Genomic DNA, 21,105 nt, shown 5'->3' on the forward strand with positions numbered 1-21,105 from the left:
TAGTTATCAGGAGAGTGCTGTAGCTTTTTTTTGTCTGAAGCAGATGTCTTTTGCAGCCATTGCTAATCATAAATGATTCAAAGAAAGAACACACTCATGTAAAGAATGCTGTATATTATGAGTTGTACCAATTATTTTTTTCATTGTATATGATTTGGAATATAAACTTAACATGTATTAAAGAGATTGTGCATTGTCTCTTATACTAAAGTTTGGTCTTGCGTGTAATTGGAAGTGTGGTTGCAACCGTTTGAAGTGGTATACCGCTTGGAGACATCTGTCTCATTTTAGGGGTAAAGGTACCATCAGTATTTACCTCCACCGTTGCTCAAGAGAACAGTTAACAGTGCATGCTGCTACAGGCTTTGCCTTCTATGCTCCATTCAAATGTTTCAGGAGTGTTAATGCAAAACAAAAGTTGAATAATTGTAGCTGTCCCACCTGTTTTTTAATATATTAAATCATGGTAATGTAACAACAGACTGCTTTTAAAAAGGGCTTAATTTGTCAATTAGAGACAAAAATTACTATAATTTTACTATTTTCAATGACTTCAAACTAGGAATCATAATTCTTTTGGCAGCATATTTCAATAACTTCTGTCTGCCAAACAAGTAGTTTGCTAGCTTGTCATCAGTCTGAAGAAGGGTCTCGACCCGAAACGTCACGCATTCCTGCTCTCCAGATATGCTGCCTGTGTTTAAGAAGGAACTGCATATGCTGGAAAATTGAAGGTACACAAACAAGTTGCTGAGTTACTCCAGCATTTTGTGTCTACCTTTGATTTAAACCAACATCTGCAGTTCTTTCCTACACAGTTTTTCTCGCTTGACAATTTGATTTACTGTGAACTGTGAGGATGATGCTATGAGAATGCAGGGTGACCTGGGCAGGTTGGGGGAGTGGGCAGATGCATGGCAGATGAAGTTTAATGCGGATAAATGTGAGGTTATCCACTTTGGTAGGAAAAACAGGAAGGCAGATTACTATCTGAATGGCGTCAAGTTGGGAAAAGGGGAAGTACAACGGTATCTGGGGGGTCCTCGTACATCAGTCTATGAAAATAAGCATGCAGATACAGCAGGCAGTGAAGAAAGCGAATGGCATGTTGGCCTTTATAACAAGAGTAATCTAATATAGGAGCAAAGAGGTTCTTCTGCAGTTGTACAGAGCCCTAGTGAGACCACACCCTGGAGTATTGTGTGCAGTTTTGGTCCCCTAATTTAAGGAAGGACTTTCTTGCTATTTTTAGGGAGTGCAGTGTAGGTTTCCAAGGTTAATTCCCGGGATGGCAGGACTGTCATATGCTGAGAGAATGGAGCAGCTGGGCTTGTACACTCTGGAGTTTAGAAGGATGAGAGGCTATCTCATTGAAACATATAAGATTGTTAAGGACTTGGACACGCTAGAGACAGGAACCATGTTCCCGATGTTGGGGGAGTCCAGAACCAGGGGCCACACACACACACACACAGTTTAAGAATAAAGAGTAAGCCATTTAGAACGGAGACGAGGAAACATTTTTTCTTCAGAGTGGTAAGTCTGTGGAATTCTCTGCCTCAGAGGGCAGTGGAGGCAGGTTCTCTGGATGCTTTCAAGAAAGAGCTGGATAGGGCTCTTAAAAATAGCAGAGTCAGGGGATATGGGGAGAAGGCAGGAACGGGGTACTGATTGGGGATGATCAGCCATGATCACATTGAATGGCGGTGCTGGCTCGAATGGCCAAATGGCCTACTCCTGCACCTATTGTCTATTGTCTATTATCTATTGTCTATTTATATCACACACGTATTGTGTTGAACAGAACAAATTTATTTATTTTTTCCACTGCAGTGTCTTTTGGGATCTGGAATCATTTTGGTTTGCTGAAATCTATTGAGGCCATGGAATCGCAAAGCAACTTTAATGCAAGCTTTTCCCAATTCCGATAAATAGTTACCAACCAGAAACATTAATTCTGTTTCCCTCTTCTCAGTGACAGCCTGAATATTTCCAGCAAGTTCTGTTTGTAGTATTTGGAGAGTGTTTGTTTCTCTCTGAGATCCCCTACCATAGAGAAATTCCTTGAGGATAGGAAGCAGTAACACCGGATAACTTGGAAGCAAGTGCCTTCCATTTTCCAATGTATTCTCCTGGACTAAATCTTATGGAATTTAGGTTCCTGGTCTGTATTTTATTCTGCCCAGGATCTCTTCATTTTGTTTCTTTGTAACCGATATATATTTGTCACAGCTTGAAAAATAGACAATATGCAATAGGTCCAGGAGTAGGCCATTCGGCCCTTCGAGCCAACACCGCCATTCAATGTGATCATGGCTGATCATCCACAATCAGTACCCCTTTCCTGCCTTCCCCCCATATCCCTTGACTCCGCTATCTTTCAGTTAAAATTTCAGTTTATTTCAAATTTCAGATACAACTAGAATGGTCGTACGCCTTCTGCGTCTGTCTTTTACGCTGCAGATGCACCCGAACCACCTCGGGCTCGCAGACCTGTGGCTGGGGCAGCTGCTTCGCGACCGGAAGAGTAGTCCTGGTCTGTCTAGACACGAGTCGCTGAGCCGGCGAACCGAGTGTGGGATCACGTGGAATGTTGCGGAGATTGAGAAAATCCAAAAACACGTCAGACCCGGTGTTGAGCCCCTGTCAGAATTGTCTAATAGCCACATGGACGAGAGGCCAAAGGTTGATGGAATCGTTCTGCAGGCACATTCTATTCTCACACAAAATGTGCAGAACAGTGAGCCAATGGCCACCATAACAGTAAACAATAAAGTGATCGAGATGAAAATCGACATTGGAGCGAAATGCAGTGTTTTGTCTCGGGAACAGTTTAATCGCCTGAGGAAGGCAGAGCTATTAAAACCCAGCAATGTAAAGGGCCTGTCCCACTTACGTGTCCTTGACATGCAAATTACGCAAACTCATGGTCGCGTTGAGCCGAGACGGTCGAGCGAAGGTCGGGCGCGATTACATGCGCATGCACAGCCGTCTGGAACGCGTGACGTCATTTGAAGATGGACTCAAAGCTGGAGTAACTCAGCAGGAGTGGCAGCGTCTGTGGAGGGAAGGAATGGGTGATGTTTTGGTTCGAGACTTCTTCAGTCTGAAAAGAAGGGTCTTGACCCAAAACGTCATCCATTGCTTCTCTCCAGAGATGCTGCCGGTCCCACTGAGTTACTCCTGCATTTTGTGTCTATCTTCAATTTTCATGGCCCCGCTCTGGGAGTAGAAGTGGGGGCGGATCCGGACCGCAACGGCCGTGAGCCCCAGGCCGAGTTCGGCGATCGTTTGCCTGCTTCTGCTGCTGTTGAAGGTGAGATGTTGCGTCGCGCCTTTACGAGGTCATTACGGTCAGTATTGTGAAGCTGCAGTGCCACCTCGGGGACCAACCATACAGATTGCTCTTCTATGTCGTCGACCGCAATGTTGTCCTACTTCTGACACCATGTGCAAAGTAATATTGATACAGAGTTGTTATATATCATAACAAGTAACCATATAACCATATAACAATTACAGCACGGAAACAGGCCATCTCGGCCCTACAAGTCCGTGCCAAACAACTTTTTTTCCCTTAGTCCCACCTGCCTGCACTCATACCATAACCCTCCATTCCCTTCTCATCCATATGCCTATCTAATTTATTTTTAAATGATACCAACGAACCTGCCTCCACCACTTCCACTGGAAGCTCATTCCACACCGCTACCACTTTCTGAGTAAAGAAGTTCCCCCTCATGTTACCCCTAAACTTCTGTCCCTTAATTCTGAAGTTGTGTCCTCTTGTTTGAATCTTCCCTATTCTCAAAGGGAAAAGCTTGTCCACATCAACTGTCTGTCCCTCTCATCATTTTAAAGACCTCTATCAAGTCCCCCCTTAACCTTCTGCGCTCCAGAGAATAAAGACCTAACTTATTCAACCCATCTCTGTAACTTAGTTGTTGAAACCCAGGCAGCATTCTAGTAAATCTCCTCTGTACTCTCTCTATTTTGTTGACATCCTTGGGCGACCAAAATTGTACACCATACTCCAGATTTGGTCTCACCAATGCCTTGTACAATTTTAACATTACATCCCAGCTTCTATACTCAATGCTCTGATTTATAAAGGCTAGCACACCAAAAGCTTTCTTTACCACCCTATCTATAGGAGATTCCACCTTCAAAGTACTTTAATTAGAATACATGCAGAGACCATCGAAATGAGTACTGTTCGTTCAAAATCGTAATTTGAACTGCCTAACCAACATGGCTGCCCGCATTCCACTAGGTGATGGTGGTGTGGAAACCTGACATGGATAATGGATCAGGTCATCAGCAGCAAAATCAGACACAGATCAAATCAGCAAGGTTACACAGAAAAGCTGGAGAAACTCAGCGGGTGCAGCAGCATCTATGGAGCGAAGGAAATAGGCAACGTTTCGGGCCGAAACCCTTCTTCAGACTGATCAGGGGTGGGGGTGGGTGGGGACAAGAAAGGGAAAAGGAGGAGTAGCCGGAAGGCTGGAGGGTGGGAGGAGACAGCAGGGGAGCTGAGGAAGGGGAGGAGACAGCAAGGACTAACAGAATTGGGAGAAGTCGATGTTCATGCCCCCGGGGTGCAGACTCCCCAAACGGAATATGAGGTGCTGTTCCTCCAATTTCCGGTGCTGCTCGCTGTGGCCATGGAGGAGACCCAGGACAGAGAGGTCGGAGGCGGAGTGGGAGGGGGAGTTGAAGTGCTGAGCCACCGGGAGGTCAGCTTGGTTATTGCGGACAATCAGCAATACTGTTTGAGCTAAAGTTATGATCTTCATTGTGCGTACTCACATCCAAGACCACCTAAATTCCTTCAACTTTCAAAGGATGTTCTTCTTTAAACTGAAATTTTAATAAAGGTGTAAGAAATTAAGAGAGGCTCAGACATCGGAACAGGAAGAATCTAGTTCTTCTGTGGATAGGTCAATAACCAGTTTATGGATTTAATATAAATGGTGGAAGAAAGAGTGGAGAAATTATATTTTTTCACCACAAATGTTATAGGCCATAAAACCCACTACTTGAAGGAGTAATGCGCCACTATATTTATGGAGTATGTGGCTAGGTCCTTGAAGTAGTGATCTACAGAAGTACAAATGCCTGGGATATCTGGTTAGCTTAAAAGGTTTTTTTTTCACTGGACACAATGGGATGAGTTCCCTCCTTTAGCATAGTCACTGAAACTGGCTTGGGAGGGGATGCCATATTTTTAGAATTGAACTATTATGGTAAGGATTTATCTTGTGTCCTGATTATATGGTTTACAGTTCTATTCATGAGAAACTAGCATAATTTGAAGATAATTACTTACAAAATTCTAAAGGGGTTGGACAGGCTAGATGCAGGAAGATTGCTCCCGATGTTGGGGAAGTCCAGGACAAGGGGTCACAGCTTAAGGATAAGGGGGAAATCCTTTAAAACCGAGATGAGAAGAACTTTTTTTTTTCACACAGAGAGTGGTGAATCTCTGGAACTCTCTGCCACAGAGGGTAGTCGAGGCCAGTTCATTGGCTATATTTAAGAGGGAGTTAGATGTGACCCTTGTGGCCAAGGGGATCCGGGGGGGTATGGAGAGAAGGCAGGTACGGGATACTGAGTTGGATGATCAGCCATGATCATATTGAATGGCGGTGCAGGCTCGAAGGGCCGAATGGCCTACTCCTGCACCTAATTTCTATGTTTCTATAATACAATCACTGACTGTATCTGGATACCATACCTGCTATGGTAGTGTGGCGGAGCTTAACGGCAGCGGCTCGACTGCAGTCCGTCTGTATTTTTTTATTTTTGTCCCGTTAGATGTATGTTTTTAGTTTTAATTTTTATTATTTTTTAGCTGTGTATATGTGGTTGGGGGGGGGGGGGGGGTACCTTTTAATCTCTTTCCTGTAAGGGGACCCGACTTTTTCCCTGTCGGGTCTCCGGTGTCGTTGGGCCTAACATCGTGGAGCCGGCGGCGGCCTCCAACCGGAACCAACCTGAGGGCTCCGGCCGCGGGACATACCATCGCCCGCCGGGGCCTTTAAAATCGTGAGCCCCAGTCGCTTGGACGTTGCAGTGGGACTGCTAGACCGCGGGAGAAGAACAAAGGGAAGTGATAAGACTTTTGCCTACCATCACAGTGAGGAGGTGTTGGAGATTCACTGTGATGGATGTTTGTGTAAATTGTGTTAAGTGTGGGTCTTGGGGTTTTTTTGTAATGTCATGACTGCAGGAATGAAATTTTGTTCAAACCTTGTCTGTTTGAATGACAATAAAAGGCATTCTATTCTATTCTATTCTATTCTATCCTGTTTGATAGTAACTTTGGTTCCACAGACAGATACAGGCACACACACTTACAGATTCTGATTTCCTTCTGTACAGGAGTGAGCAGAGACATTTATTATATTATTAGCTGATATACCTCAAGGATATAATAGTGATCTGATTAAAAAAAATAACAGTTGAGTCCCAATTACAATTGTGCTATCTGTTGGATATTTCAGTAAAGTGCGTAAAAAATATATACAAGCATTCATGATTTGTTATCGTTACATTATTGGAATTTGTTCAAATAAATTTGTATGTTTATATTGGTATCTGTAATTTTTCTCCCCTCTTGCTGCCTTTTGTTCAGCTTTCCATAGGGCCCACTCTGAAGGAGAACCATAGGTGGTTAAATAGGACTACATTTATTGTTAATTTTGTTAATTCATAATGAATAATTTGGAGCCTCACCTAAATGTTTGAATTGGCATTTTGGGTTTATTATTGTCACGTTCACCGAAGTGCAGTGAAAAGGTTTGTTATACACATGATCCAATCAGATTGGATAATATTATACATAAACATAATCAAGTCAAACTCAAGTACAATAGGTAGAGCAAAAGGGGAAAATACAGTGCAGAATGTAGTTCTCAGCATTGTGGTGCATCAGTTCCTTAAACAAAGTCCAATGTCCGCAATTGGCTAGAGGTGAATCAGACAGTACCCTAGCTTACCGTTCTGAAGCCTGATAAAATGCGAAGAAGCTGTTCCTCAGTCTGGTAGTGCATGTTTTCAAGCTTCTGAACCTGTTGCTCAACAGGAGCCGGGAAAAGAAGGAATGACAGGGATGGGACAAGTCCTTGATTATGTTGGCCACTTTTCTGAGGCAGCATGAGGTGTAGATGGAGTCAATGGTGTGCATTCTGGTCCATGTGATGGACTGGGATACATCTACAACTCTGCTATTTGTTTCGTCTCGGGCAGATCTATTTCCAAATGAAATTGTGACGCAACCCGACCGTCTGCATTTGTCGTAATTTGTATGTTTAAATTTGGATATGTTATATGGTTATATGGTTAAATTAATAAAACCATTACTTAATAGAAACAAATTTTTCAATTCATTAACAGATGCATTTTACAATCTGGTATCGATAGAAACTCAGTTTGTTAAATTTGCCAGCACACTTAATAAGAGTCATAGATGTAGGTTTCAAAATCCAAATCCTTTGCCTGTTCCCCAATATCTAGACATTTACATTTTGGACATTGTTTTCTTCCAATGATTTTATATGTTCATCTACGTTAGTGAGGAGCTTGAAGTTTGACAAATATTTGTTAAAAGATATTTAAAATCTCAATTAAATTTAGAAAACATAATTGGCATCATGTTAATAGATATGAGATCTGAATAAGTATCCAAGTTCTCACAAGGTGAGTGGAAGTAACTTCCCTCTTTCCGAGTATGGAATATGTGCATTTCCAACATTTTCTATTCATCTTGTAACTTAGAAAAATACTCATTTAAGTAATGGTGTTTTTTTTAATATAGGTTACCCTCAGAACGATGGAGGAACATCTCTATTCTCTGTTTACCTATTATTACTTTACCCGAGGTTGTTCCGTTGATGGAAAGTCTTCTAAGTTGTCGTGACAATGGTTTGGATGAAACTCTCAGCACAGAGTTCCTAGAAACTGTCAGCAATTGCTTTCTGCAGTAAGTAGCCTTTACATTGCAAAAGTGTGCTTACAAATCGTGGCAGGTGGCATTAAAACCTCCATAGAAACTGTACCAATATGTTCCAACCAGCTAGAAATTAAACAAATAGAATCATTGGAAGAAAAAAATGATTTTTCTTTTTTTCTTAAGAAATAGTTTGACTGCAGGTGGTCTGATAGCAGGCAGTGGAAAGATTCTATAAGTGTTTGATGGGGAAGTGTTGGGAATATGTTTCCAATTATGAAAGGATCCAAAACAAAGGCCAAGCATGTAAGTTAATTACCGCAAACAAAATCCAGGAAATCTGTCTTTACCCAGCGAGTGGTTATGGTGTGGAATTTGGTAATCCGTGAAGTAGTTGAATTGAAATGCATTGTTGAATTTCAGGTGAAGCTTGAATAAGGAAAAGAAACAAGACATCCTGGAGTCTCCTATCACTTGTGATTCCCTATCACTTCCATTTGCCTTGATGTATCCTATAGCTAAAACCAGCCATGTGGCTACAGATCTGGTTGCTGCTATTTCTTTGCATGCTAAATGCCTCAAAATATAATACTTCTAGCTCAAAACAGCTCTTCTCAAAATGGCCACTCCAATGTCTAGCCTGTGGAGATTTTGTCCATTGGAAGCTGGTTCAAGAGCCTTTTAAACTAATTGCAATCGGTATAATAATTTGCCTAATAGTTAAATTTCCTCCCAGTTAAAAAAGTCAGAAAGTTATCCATTTTACACAAGACTCTTGAGAATGTTATAATTCAGGGGGTATGGAGAGAAGGCAGGTACAGGATACTGAGTTGGATGATCAGCCATGATCATATTGAATGGTGGTGCAGGCTCGAAGGGCCGAATGGCCTACTCCTGCACCTATTTTCTATGTTTCTATAATTCCCCACAGGGATATTGATGTTCTTTTATGAAGCTATATGCTGAAGTGCTGCATTAAAATTTAATGTTTTATTAATAATAAATGATCTTTAGTTATAAAAAGTTGTTATTTATTTCTGCTTTTCTTCCATTGAAAATTTAACACAACTCTTCAGCTCCTGATAAATTCAATTTTTTAACTTATGGACATTTAAAACATTTTTGAACGCCCTGGTGGGCCTGTAAATACATTGAAATTAGCAGAAATATATTATTCATCTTATTTCTCCTGGTTGTTTCAGACATGCATGACACTATGGTGCAGGTGTCAGTCTTGGCTCAGTGTCAATTCCCTACTCTGAGTCAGGAGGTTGTGGATTCCAATCTATTTCTGGAATTTAATCTAGGAGAATGTAATGCCATAGATGTGCTGCTACATTCAAAGTTTCCTTTGATTTGATATTAAACCATCTGTTAAATTTTGAATTGGATGTGAAAGTGTCTGGCATAGATAGAAAGGTGTAACATTCCTGAAGCAGTGTGTTGGGAGTGGAGTAGGGGAGGTACATTAAAAAACAACTCTTTTTTTCTATGAAATATTCAGCAACTTTCTTTCATCAAAGAGCTCAAAATAAGGCATAACGATAAAAGTATGAGAAATATTTTATAATAAAACTAAAGAATCTGTAATGCTGTTTTTTGTGTATTTGAATAATACTTCTAGTTTGAGGTCCATTCAAATTGAAAAGCTTCTTGTACTTCCTCTCCTCTGTTATAGTGGAGGCAAATTTGTGAACTTTAGAGTCTGCTGCTCTTGTCTTCAATCTCCTATTGTGAGAAAGTGTTTGTGAAATCCATGACCCTAGCTTATCTGTTGGACTTGTTCTTCTTTTACTGTATTTTTTGCGTTCTTGCTACAACAAATCCTGCCCCTTGTGTTCTTCCATTTCAAAAATATAACTGAATAATTTAAACCAGATCTATCTGCACCTGAAACCTGGATCCTCCAATAGTGCATGATGTCCTTCCAGCCATTTTCCTTGGTAGCATTGTGAATTGGACAACCTTGTGTTTCCAACCACAAGATAGCACAATCCCTGACATTAGAAAAACATCTTGTTTAAAAAAAACACAGAATCAGAGAAATGCTGGGCAAAACCTACAAAGGGACTTACAAATTACTGTAGGAAGGAATGCAGCTGTGGAATATTGATGGAAGAATAAAAGCTATAATAGAAAAGAAAAAAAAATGTTTACAGGAGGCTGAAGGGTAGTGTGTGGTGGGATTGGAAATTGTGAAGTGTCTTTACCATCCAGAGCTAGACTCTTTGGTTCCAGTCTCTGGGACAGTCACTCAGAGGTCATCAAAGTCCCAGAAACCCACTGCGCGCCAGGATTAACTCCTATTGATGCTGAAGGCCAAACCATGTGTTACTGCTAAATATCAGTTACCTACTGGGACATCTTGTGTGGACTTTTTTTTAAGGAAAAAAACAAGAGATTAAAAATATGGGGGATTTGAAGGCTAAAGAAGACTGTGTCTTGTAACTGATGTATGATGCTGCTGTCTCAACACCTAGTTGAGTTACATTGAGAATACCCAGAAAAACCTTATCAAAATATTGATTTCTCAGCAATGTTGCCACACTGTCCCCCTTGAGTGCAGTTACTGCAGTTGACCAGTCACTCTAATTTGGGTAAGTGAAAATCCATTAGGATTTCCACATTTAATCATAATCTGAAAATCCAGCAGGATGTCTGCATATGTTGATGCTGGGTTGGATTCAACTCTAATGGTATTGCTGAACATGTTTCCCAGCACTCTAGACAATATCGTTTCTTCAGCACAGAATGGTGTACAGGCTGAAACTTGAGTACGTTGCCCCGACCAAATATTGGCAGGAAGAAGAGAGAAAGTGAAATTATTTTCTTTTATTTACCTTTTAATAAATTGCTATATTTAGTAGATTTTGCTCTTAAATCAAGAAATTATGTGCACACATGAGGTACATTAAAAATATAATGACATATCAACATTCTTGAACAAAGTATTATTTACAGTAACTCACAAACGTTGCTGGCAAATGCTACATTTGATTTTTGCAACTCCAGCATTCTTACTTAAAAATTAAATTGTGGCTTGTGATATGGCATGCACAATTAATAGTCTCCAAGCCCACACAGAAATCATCAGAAGCAAATCCATAAAAGACTGCTTGGTAAAAATATTCCTTCTGTACAGATTCCAAAGATAGCATTGTGGAATGAATTAACATGCCTTATAATGTAAGTGTGTGCCAAATACAATATTGAAAATTAATCTGAAATTGGACGCTGAACTCTAAGTGAAGTAATCTTCTACCTTTGTGATGCAATGATCTGCCACGTTTGAGTTTCCCTGCTTTGATTTGAATAGCACACAAAGACAAGCATTTTACCTTACACGTGGTGATAATAATAAACCAATACCTATAAACAGTAATTTTCTCATAATGCTTTGTTCATTATCAGAAATATGTAGATTTACTTCCACAATGCTTTTAATTATGTTGTGATATAAAGTTAAATAGTATGTATTAAAATTGGTGATTTATTGTAAATTTTGAAAATATAGTGCAAAATATGATTGTCCAGTACTTATCTTCAAACAATATCATGCATATAAAACAGTAATCCAGTAAGAAGAGTCAATACTCACAGCTGTATAAGAAGAGTCAATACTCACAGCTGTATATGAAATTTTATTTACTTGTGCTTACTAGGGTGACACAGTGGCAAAGAGGTGGAGTTGCAGCCTTCCTGTGCCCGAAACCTGGGTTGGATCCTGAATAGGGTGCCATCTGTACAGAGTTTGTACGTTTTCCCTGGGTATGGGTTTTCTCCGGGTGCTCCGGTTTCCTCCCACATTCCCAAAGACGTGCATGTTTGTAGGTTAATTGGGTTCTGTTAATTGCCCCTAATGTGTAGGATACAACTGGAGTACAGTTGATGACTTGTCGGCCCTGACTCGGTGGGCCGAAGGGTCTGTATCCATGCAGTATCTCACTCAACTGAACTAGACTGGAGTATTTATAAATTTATACTAAATATATTATACAGAGGTTGATGCATTGGTAATGTAACGTGATATGGGACATAGCATGAAAGTATAATCACGTCAAAATCAACAGTGCCAAAGCATTAATTTTGGAATTTTAATCAATTTTTTTAGTAGATAGAGATCTTTAAAACAGTCAGTTATAATTCAACTCAGATTGGCAGTTTCATTTGGTAAGACCACAAAGACGGCTGCTTTGCAAAATGAAAATGCTACATTTTATCTAGGTAAAACTGCTGTTGTACATTTGTTGTCAAACACATTTGTGAGGTGGCACAAAGATGACACGAGTGACTCCAATCATCCAATATATTGTAGTATATTACCATATAACCATATAACAAGTACAGCACGGAAACAGCCCATCTCGGCCCTACAAGTCCGTGCCGAACAACTTTTATTTTATTTACATTTTCAGATATTTAACTTGGGTATTAAACCGAAGCATTAAAGCCCTTTTTTTATTCTCTAGATTCTGTAAGGAGGGCTACAATTCCAAATGATGATTCAGTCAGCATATTGCTAATTGCCATTGATCCGTAGGTGTGACTGGAGGAGTGTTATCTATTTTTTGGTATATTGGTGTTAGTGAGTTGTGATGAGTTGCATAATATGAGGTCTTTGTACTTGATTGGATCTCAAGCTCAAGCTCAACTTCTTTGTCACCGACTCCAATCTCCTTACATGTCATTTACTGTATACGGCTTCATCTGCTAAGCTAACCTTTAAATACCATAACCTTTTCATCAAAATTACCAATTACCAATTTCATCTCAACTTCATAGAAATATAGAAAATAGGTGCAGGAAGAGGCCATTCGGCCCTTTGAGCTAGCACTGCACCGCCATTCATTGGCTAATCGTCCCCAATCAATAACCCGTGCCTGCCTTCTTTCCCGTCAGTCCTGATTTGGTATTTCTGTTATGGGAACCATTCCGCCCGTATGAAGTTGATAGCTCCATGTTGTGCCTCACCCAATTGTGAACTGCAATATCTCCAGGACACTTAATGCCAATCATTTCCCCTAATAAAATCATTTATTACCCCTGGAACTAACACGCCACCTTTCAATGCCCTTAAACTCGATAGCTTAGTTTTTCTTAAAAGAGAATCCGTTATCTGTATTATAACTCTCTTTTATTAATCTTCTCTTTTCTACACCAAAAAAAATATCTTACTCTACCAGAGAGTCCTGGAGTCAAACCAGCGAGGCTGTGGGCAATGCCAGTACCTTGAACAATTCAAAGGGCTGATCTATGATTGTTAGACAAACCCCATCCACGGGTTATATTGCAATCTTTTAGCAGGTGACAAAGCCACCACCAGCTTTGCTACAAACGTTAACACCATTTTTCTTTTTAAAAGCACTTCAAAAAAAATGTAATTATGAATTGTTAAAAAATAATTTTCAGTTTAAGATACCTTTAAATCATATAAAATATTTAATTAAGAAAAATGAAACTTGCTATTTCCATACCATTTCTTTCACAAAGCCTTTTTAATTGAATGACCAACCAGCTGTATGATTCAGCAGCTGATTTCTCACTAAATACTGAGGAATCTCAGCAAACACCTGCTCTGACGTCAGACTTCACCAGGAATTCATCTAAAAGCATAGACAGGAAATTGCCAGTGTTTCTTGTTGAATAGATTTTGAACTTTTACATTAATGTTGAGATTCAGAACTTTCCTACTTGGTGAGAAATATGTCCGATATTCTCAATGGTATCAGTCCAACGAGCTCCACCCATCCCGTCCAGAGTGAGGAAAGGGCTTGCTTCTCTTCATCCTCCATACCACCACCCTCCATATGTAAAGGATCAACCTCCATAATTTCTGCCACACTCAACAATGTGGCACTACAGGCACATCTTTCCTCCCCTCCCCTTCCCTTCCAACATTCCAAAGTGTCTGCTCCTTCACAGACTCCCTGGATTCATATTTCCACATTAACACCCACTCCCCTCTTCATGCAACCCTTTTATCTTTTCCATTCCTAATATCCAAGAACCTAAACACCTTCAAGGTGAAGCAACAGTTTCTATTTATTACATTTTATTAATTTATGACATTCCTTTTTATTTCATCATATTTATCGACTATTCCTTTTACAGAGCTGTAGCTTTTGAACAGACTTCATTTTAATTTATGCAGCTGTGGTGCATCAACAATGAGTTGGCATCAAGCTGTAGTGTCGAGACCAATTTACAGTGAAATTGCAACAGTGTTGAAAACTACAGATGTATCCACAGACAATGGAAAGCAGTAATAAAACTCAGCAGCACACTAGGTTAGAGGCTAAATTAGTTCTTAATAAAGACAAATGGAAATAATGAGGCTGGGCAAATTTAAATCACTAAATTGTTCTTGCTGGTAATGTGATGACTGGTAAATTAGTATCTACGGTAAATTTTACAGTCATATTACTGAAATGAACAGCCTGGTGAGTGTAAAGTGAGTGTTTAAATATGTATTAGCTAGTAAGTAGTGATTTTTTTAAAATTGACCCTCTAATAAAAATAATATTCTCCTACTCCTGCATCTATATTACTAAAAGTCTGTTCTTGACCGGTTTTGGCATTCTGTGCTGCGATTTCCGAGAGAACGCCGTCACCTACGGCCGTCATTTTTGTGGTCAGATGAGACAAAGATTAACTTATATCAGAGTGATGGCAGGGGCAAAGTATGGAGGAGAGAAGGAACTGCCCAAGATCCAAAGCATACCATCTGTGAAACACTGTGGTGGGGGTGCTATGGCCTGGGCATGTATGGCTGCTGAAAGTACTGGCTCACTTATCTTCATTGGTGCTGCTGATGCATAATGAATTCAGAAATGCACAGACACACCTATCTGCTCAAGTTCAAACAAATGTAACAAATATCATTGGCTGATGGCATTCAAAGTATGGATGAGAGAAGGATACTGCCCCAAGAACAAAGCATACAAATCTGTGAAACATGGTCAATTCTTGAGGGGTCAAGTAATCACCCGATGACCCCAATTGGCATGCATGTGAAGAGCTGCTGAAGGGTACTAGCCCCCAAAACAGCTTAGCTACATTGGTGCAATACAGGCCTGCTGATGCATAGAAGAATTCAGCAATGCACAGACATGAATCGCCTATCTGCTCATTTCAAACAAATGTCTGCACAAACTCATTGGCCGGAGACTCATTCAACAGCAAGACAATGATCCCAAACATACTGCCAAAGCAACAAAGGACTTTTTCAAAGCTAAAAAATGGTCAATTCTTGAGTGGTCAAGTTAATCACCCGATCTGACCCCAATTGAGCATGCCTTTTATATGCTGAAGAAAAAACTGAATGAGACTAGCCCCCAAAACAAGCATAAGCTAAAGATGGCTGCAATACAGGCCTGGCAGAGCATCATCAGAGAAGACACCCAGCAATTGGTGATGTCCATGAATCGCAGACTTCTAGCAGTCATTGCATGCAAAGGATATGCACAAAATACTAAACATGACTACTTTCATTTACATGACATTGCTGTGTCCCAAACATGATGGTGCCCTGAAATGGGGGGGACTATGTATAAACACTGCTGTAATTTCTACATGGTGAAACCAAAATGAATAATAATGGCCTTTATTAAAATCTGACAATGTGTACTTTAACCACGTGTGATTTTTTTTCGATTACAAATCTCAAATTGTGGAGTACAGAGGCAAATAAATAAATGATGCGTCTTTGTCACAAACATTATGGAGGGTACTCTGCACCAGATCCACTGGCTCTCCCTTATCCATTCTACTTGTTACATCAAAAAATTCCAGAAGATTGGTCAAGCATGATTTCCCCTTCAAAAATCCATGCTGACTTTCGCCAATCCTGTCAATGATTTCCAAATGCGCTGCTGTAACATCTTTAACAATCAACTCGAGCATCTTCCCCACTACCGATATTAGGCTAACTGGTCTATAATTCCCCGTTTTCTCTCTCCCTCCTTTCTTAAAAAGTGGGGTTACATTGGCTAAGCTCCAGTCCACAGAAACTGATCCAGAGTGGAGAGAACGTTGGAAAATGATCACCAATGCATTCACGATTTCTAGGGCCATCTCAAAGGTTTCAATGGTCTGTTTATTGTCACAATATTGTATCAATTAACGTACAGTGAAACCCGATTACATGACTCCTTGAGTACTCTGGGAATTAACCGTGTCACTTTCCATCCTAATGCAGAATTCCACCATATTATAGTCACAGTTGTTTTATTTTTTTCGGCAGACAATGCTGAACAATTTTTGGAGTTCATCCATGCGGTCTTTAAATCTTTGCCATTGCATCTCCACTGTCAACCCTTCAAGTATAATTTGCCAGTCTTTCCTAGCCAATTCCCGTCTCATACCTTCAAAGTTTCCTTTCTTTAAATTTAGGACTCTCGCCTCTGAATTATTAGTGTCACTTTCCATCCTAATGCAGAATTCCACCATATTACGGTCACTGTTGCCCAAGGGGCTTTGCACAACAAGATCGTTAACTAATCCTTCCTCATTCTACTATACCCGGTCTAGGATGGCCTGTCCTCTGGTCGGTTCTTCTACATATTGGTTTAAAAAAACATTCCAGGAAATCCTCCTCCGCGCTGCTACCAATTTGGTTGGCCCAATCTATATAGATGAAAATCACCCATGATAACTGCTATACGCATACACTTCCACGTTGTTGACTCAAACCCTCCCACTGTTTAGTTTAAACCCACCATTGTAGCACTAGCAAACCCGCCTGCTAGTATGTCGGTCCCCCTCCAATTAAGGTGCAACCCATCCCTTTTGTACAGGTCACCACTGCCCCTAGTCCAGGTCAACATGGATTGCAGTTGGCGTGCAGGTACAGCAGGCAGTGAAGAAAGCTAATGGAATGTTGGCCTCCATAACAAGAGGATTTCAATATAGGAGTAGAGGTTCTTCTGCAGTTGTATAGGGCTCTGGTCAGACCACATCTGGAGTATTGTGTACAGTTTTGGTCTCCTAATTTGAGGAAGGACATCCTTGTGATTGAGGCAGTGCAGCGTAGGTTCACGAGATTGATCCCTGGGATGGCGGGACTGTCATATGAGGAAAGATCGAAAAGACTAGGCTTGTATTCACTGGAGTTTAGAAGGATGAGGGAGGATCTTATAGAAACGTATAAATTTATAGAAGGACTGGACAAGCTAGATGCAGGAAAAATGTTCCCATTGTTGGGCAAGTCCAGAACCAGGGGCCACAGTCTTAGAATAAAGGGAAGGCCATTTAAGACTGAGGTGAGAAAAAACGTTTTCACCCAGAGAGTTGTGAATTCGTGAAATTCCCTGCCACAGAGGGCAGTGGAGGCCAAATCACTGGATGGATTTAAGAGAGAATTAGATACTAGAGGCTAGTGGAATCAAGGGATATGGGGAGAAGGTAGGCACGGGTTATTGATTGGGGACGATCAGCCATGATCATAATGAATGACGGTGCTGGCTCGAAGGGCCGATTGGCCTCCTCCTGCACATATTTTCTATGTTTCTATTAAGACATCCCAATGATCTAGAAATCTAAATCCCTGCCCCCTGCACAAACTCCTCAGCTGCACATTCAGATCCCCGATCTCCCTGTTCCTACCCTCGCTAGCACGAGGTACTGGAAGCAACCCAAAGATAACCACCCTAGAATCAGCCTCCTACCTAGTTCCCTATACTCACGCTGCAGAACTTCCTTCCTCTTCTTACCCACATTATTTGTGCCTACATGTACAACTACCTCTGGCGGTTCACCTTCCCTCTCGAGGATATTCTGAAGTCGGCCTGAGACATCTTGGACCCTGGCACCAGGGAAGCAATACACCTTCCTCGAGCCTCGCCTGCTGCCACAGAATCTCCTGTCCGCACCTTTGATAATGGAGTCACCCACTACAGTGGCTCTGCCTGATGTCGATCTCGCTGGTCGAACCTCAGCTCTAGGATTCGAGTCACAGACCTGTCCGCCGTTTAGACTGGAAACGTCGCCTGTCCCGTCAGCTCCCAAGAGGGTGCACCTGTTTCCAAGAGGAACTTTCACCAAGGTCTCCTGCACTAGTTTCATCCCCTTCCTTTCCGTCTCTAACCATCGCACCGCTTGTACTTTTATCTTTTATTTTCATATGTTTTTGGCTCTTGGTGTGAAGTAGCAAAGTGTTAACAAAGTTAAGTTTGGTGCAATGGAGGGAAAATGTTTCTAGATTTGGAAGGCTGATCTTTCTGCCCTGGAGTCCTGGAGCTGATTGGCGGGCTCTAGGCAACATCACTTGGTGAGATAACCGAGCCAGAACAAATCCTGGCCCTGAAACACATCTCGGAAACCTGGACCATTGGCAAAGTTCCACCACAGTTTTGCCATCAGTCAAAACTGTCAGCTCTTCCAGTGGTTCTGACATTCAGAACTTAAAAAGACATTTAAAAGTTAACAATTAATTTTAGGATGGGATTTGACAGTTTGCAAGTCAGCAGTATTCCGTTTCAGATTAAACAGGAAGACTTCTACAAGTCTGCATTGTTAAGGAACAAATAGGCTTTTACTCTTGGATTAGGGTTGGAGGGCGTGCAAAATGGTGGATTAATCTGCAAATTGTATTCAATGAACAATTTTCGACATCAGCCATTCTCTGAATCTGATCAGTGGGTTCAATATGAGTTTTAACTCCGAGGCACGTGAGCCAATTACTGCTGTGAAATTTCCAGGATGCTCCTGATCTTCTCCATAATTTCTTATTTTTTTCACTTAAATTTTTATTGATTTTTAAGCGATATATACAAAACAGTGCAACACCATCATAAATAAAACAAAGTAGGAAAAACAGCAGTCAAAATTTTAAAAAAAGTAGATAGGGGGGGGAAAAGAAGTAAATAAAAATATATAAATAGGAATAAGACCGTGTGGTTCACTTACCAAATTAAAAAAAGAAAAACCATTACATTGATTAGTTATCTGGAGATAATTCAATATTCATACAAATATACCATCTAGTTCTATATAACGCAATCTTCCCATATCTAGCTCGGCATTTATCTAATTGGTGGCATGGTTCAAATAAACGGTCCATTTTCCCCAGATCTTCTCAAATGAATTCTCCTTGACTCTCAAGGAATATGTAAATTTCTCCATATTAAAGATGTCTCGCACAATTTCTAACCACTGTTCCTGTTTTGGACTTTTTTCATGAAGCCACTGCCTGGTAATGGCCTTCTTACTTGCTGCAAGCAAAACTTTAATCAAATATGTATCTTCTATTTTTACAATATCTTTAATACGCCCCAGATACATCACAGGGCAGGAATTTAGGATTTTATAATCCAAGATAATTTTTACAGCTGTATTAACATTTTCCCAGTATGGCCTTATCTTTACACAGTTGCAGAAAATATGCGAGTGGTCTGCCTCCGTACTCCCACACAGCCTCCAACAGTGTTGTTGGACAGCAAGTTGTCTGCTTTTTATTTTGGGTGTTATAAAAAAGCGAGATAGATTCTTCCAGCAAAATTCTCTCCATACTAGTGAGCTTGTGGATGAACAATGTGTTTCACACATTTGATACCATTCTTCTTCTGTTATTCCCATTTTGTTTTTATGTAGAGCGTTGATTCTACCCCGCTTCCCACCAGAGCTTGGTAGAAAGCAGAGATGACCCGAGACCCCTTCTGTTTGTATGCATCCACAATCACCTTGATCAAATTATTTGAAGTTTCATCTAGTTCTAGCCTTATCTCTTTTGTAAAGTAGTCTCTTAATTGCAAGTATCTAAAAAAATCTTTGTTTTCGAGACCATACTTTAAATCTTGGAAGCTCATAAACTCGCCATTTTCTGAAACTGTATACATTGCCGTTATGCCTTTTTGTGCCCATTCTTTGAATTTTGAATCATACACCCCTGGCTTAAACTTTGAGTCATATGCGAACCACTTCAATGCTTGAACTCCTCTTTTTAATTTGTATTTTTCCACTATAACATTCCATATTTCTAACATAAATGCTACTATTGGATCCATAGCATGTCTCAAAGCCGCTCTCAGATATTTGTCTCCCACCAAAATCTGGGTCTGGTAACCCTGTATCTCCCTTTCCATTTCTTTCCATCGAGATTCATAATTAGGTCTACACCAACAAGCCAGAGGTCTGAGTTGAGCTGCATAAAAGTATTTCCTCAGATTTGGTAAAGCCATTCCACCCTTGCTTTTCGGCAGTTGGTGTTGTTAGTTTTATTCTTGTTTTTTTGCTATTCCAAATGAATCTAGAGATCATTTTATCCCAGGCTATGAATTTATCTCGGGGGACATTAATTGGGAGAGATTGGAATAAATATAGTAGTTTAGGTAGGATATTCATTTTTACCGTTTGTATTCTGGCACTGAAGTCTAGAGGAAGGGTCGACCACCTTTCAACATCCTTTTTGATGTTTTCTTCAATTTTGTTATAATTAGTTTCAAACATGTTGAAAAGTGTTTTGGTTATAGTTCTTCTCCATAATTTCAATGGGAAATTTGGAAGAAATGTGGAAATTGTTGTTTTTTTCCCGCTTTGATATCTAGCAAGTTACTGTAAGCATTGAAATTCTTTACTGATATGTTGAAGCTACTGAATTTATGTAAAAAGCTATAACACTTTCAGGCATTGTGTACCTAAATATACAGTTTACAACATTTTGCAGAACAATTTAACTTAAAATGTATGCTTTATTGAATTTAAGAATAATATCAATCTGCATCAGACTGAATCATTTCTTCAGACATGATTACCATTTTCAGCACACATAAGAAGTAGTTCGGAATAAAATCTAAGGTTGTCAATTTTTGGATGAGACAGGTGATTTGAATCTTTTGGATGATGGATTGACAATTTGCTGGTGGGTAATAAGTGAGATTTTAAATCGCATCTAAAAGGAATACTAACTCCACCGTTTTTTCCCCTTTTCCCAACTAAATAGAAAAAAGATTCTCCTGTCTGAGTCTGCAGTTGTGAACTTGTGGCTGCGCTACCTTCCTAGTCTGGAACAGACTGTTCTGCATCTTATCGAATCTTTGGTATCTCATCCATGTGTTTCTTTAGTGGAACTTGAAGCCATCATCACAGACTCATTACTGGTAGGTCTCCTAATAAGAAGCAAATCATAGATTATCAACACCGGTTTTGATTGATTT

The 21,105-nt window shown here is 40.3% G+C and overlaps 1 protein-coding gene across 3 annotated transcripts in view; it reads left to right on the forward strand.

Moving 5' to 3' along the window:
- fancc (FA complementation group C) overlaps positions 1 to 21,105 on the forward strand; it is a 138,783-nt gene that overhangs the window by 70,195 nt on the left and 47,483 nt on the right. For 2 of the 3 annotated variants that reach the window (XM_055632921.1, XM_055632920.1), the window contains exons 7-8: positions 7,823 to 7,987; positions 20,892 to 21,048. In XM_055632921.1, the coding sequence (XP_055488896.1) occupies positions 7,823 to 7,987; positions 20,892 to 21,048 (322 nt within the window). The remainder of the gene's footprint in view (positions 1 to 7,822; positions 7,988 to 20,891; positions 21,049 to 21,105) is intronic. The other variant, XM_055632922.1, reaches the window with a different exon arrangement.

This window comes from Leucoraja erinacea, chromosome 3 (genome assembly GCF_028641065.1).
Source record: "Leucoraja erinacea ecotype New England chromosome 3, Leri_hhj_1, whole genome shotgun sequence".
Taxonomy (NCBI): domain Eukaryota; kingdom Metazoa; phylum Chordata; class Chondrichthyes; order Rajiformes; family Rajidae; genus Leucoraja; species Leucoraja erinaceus.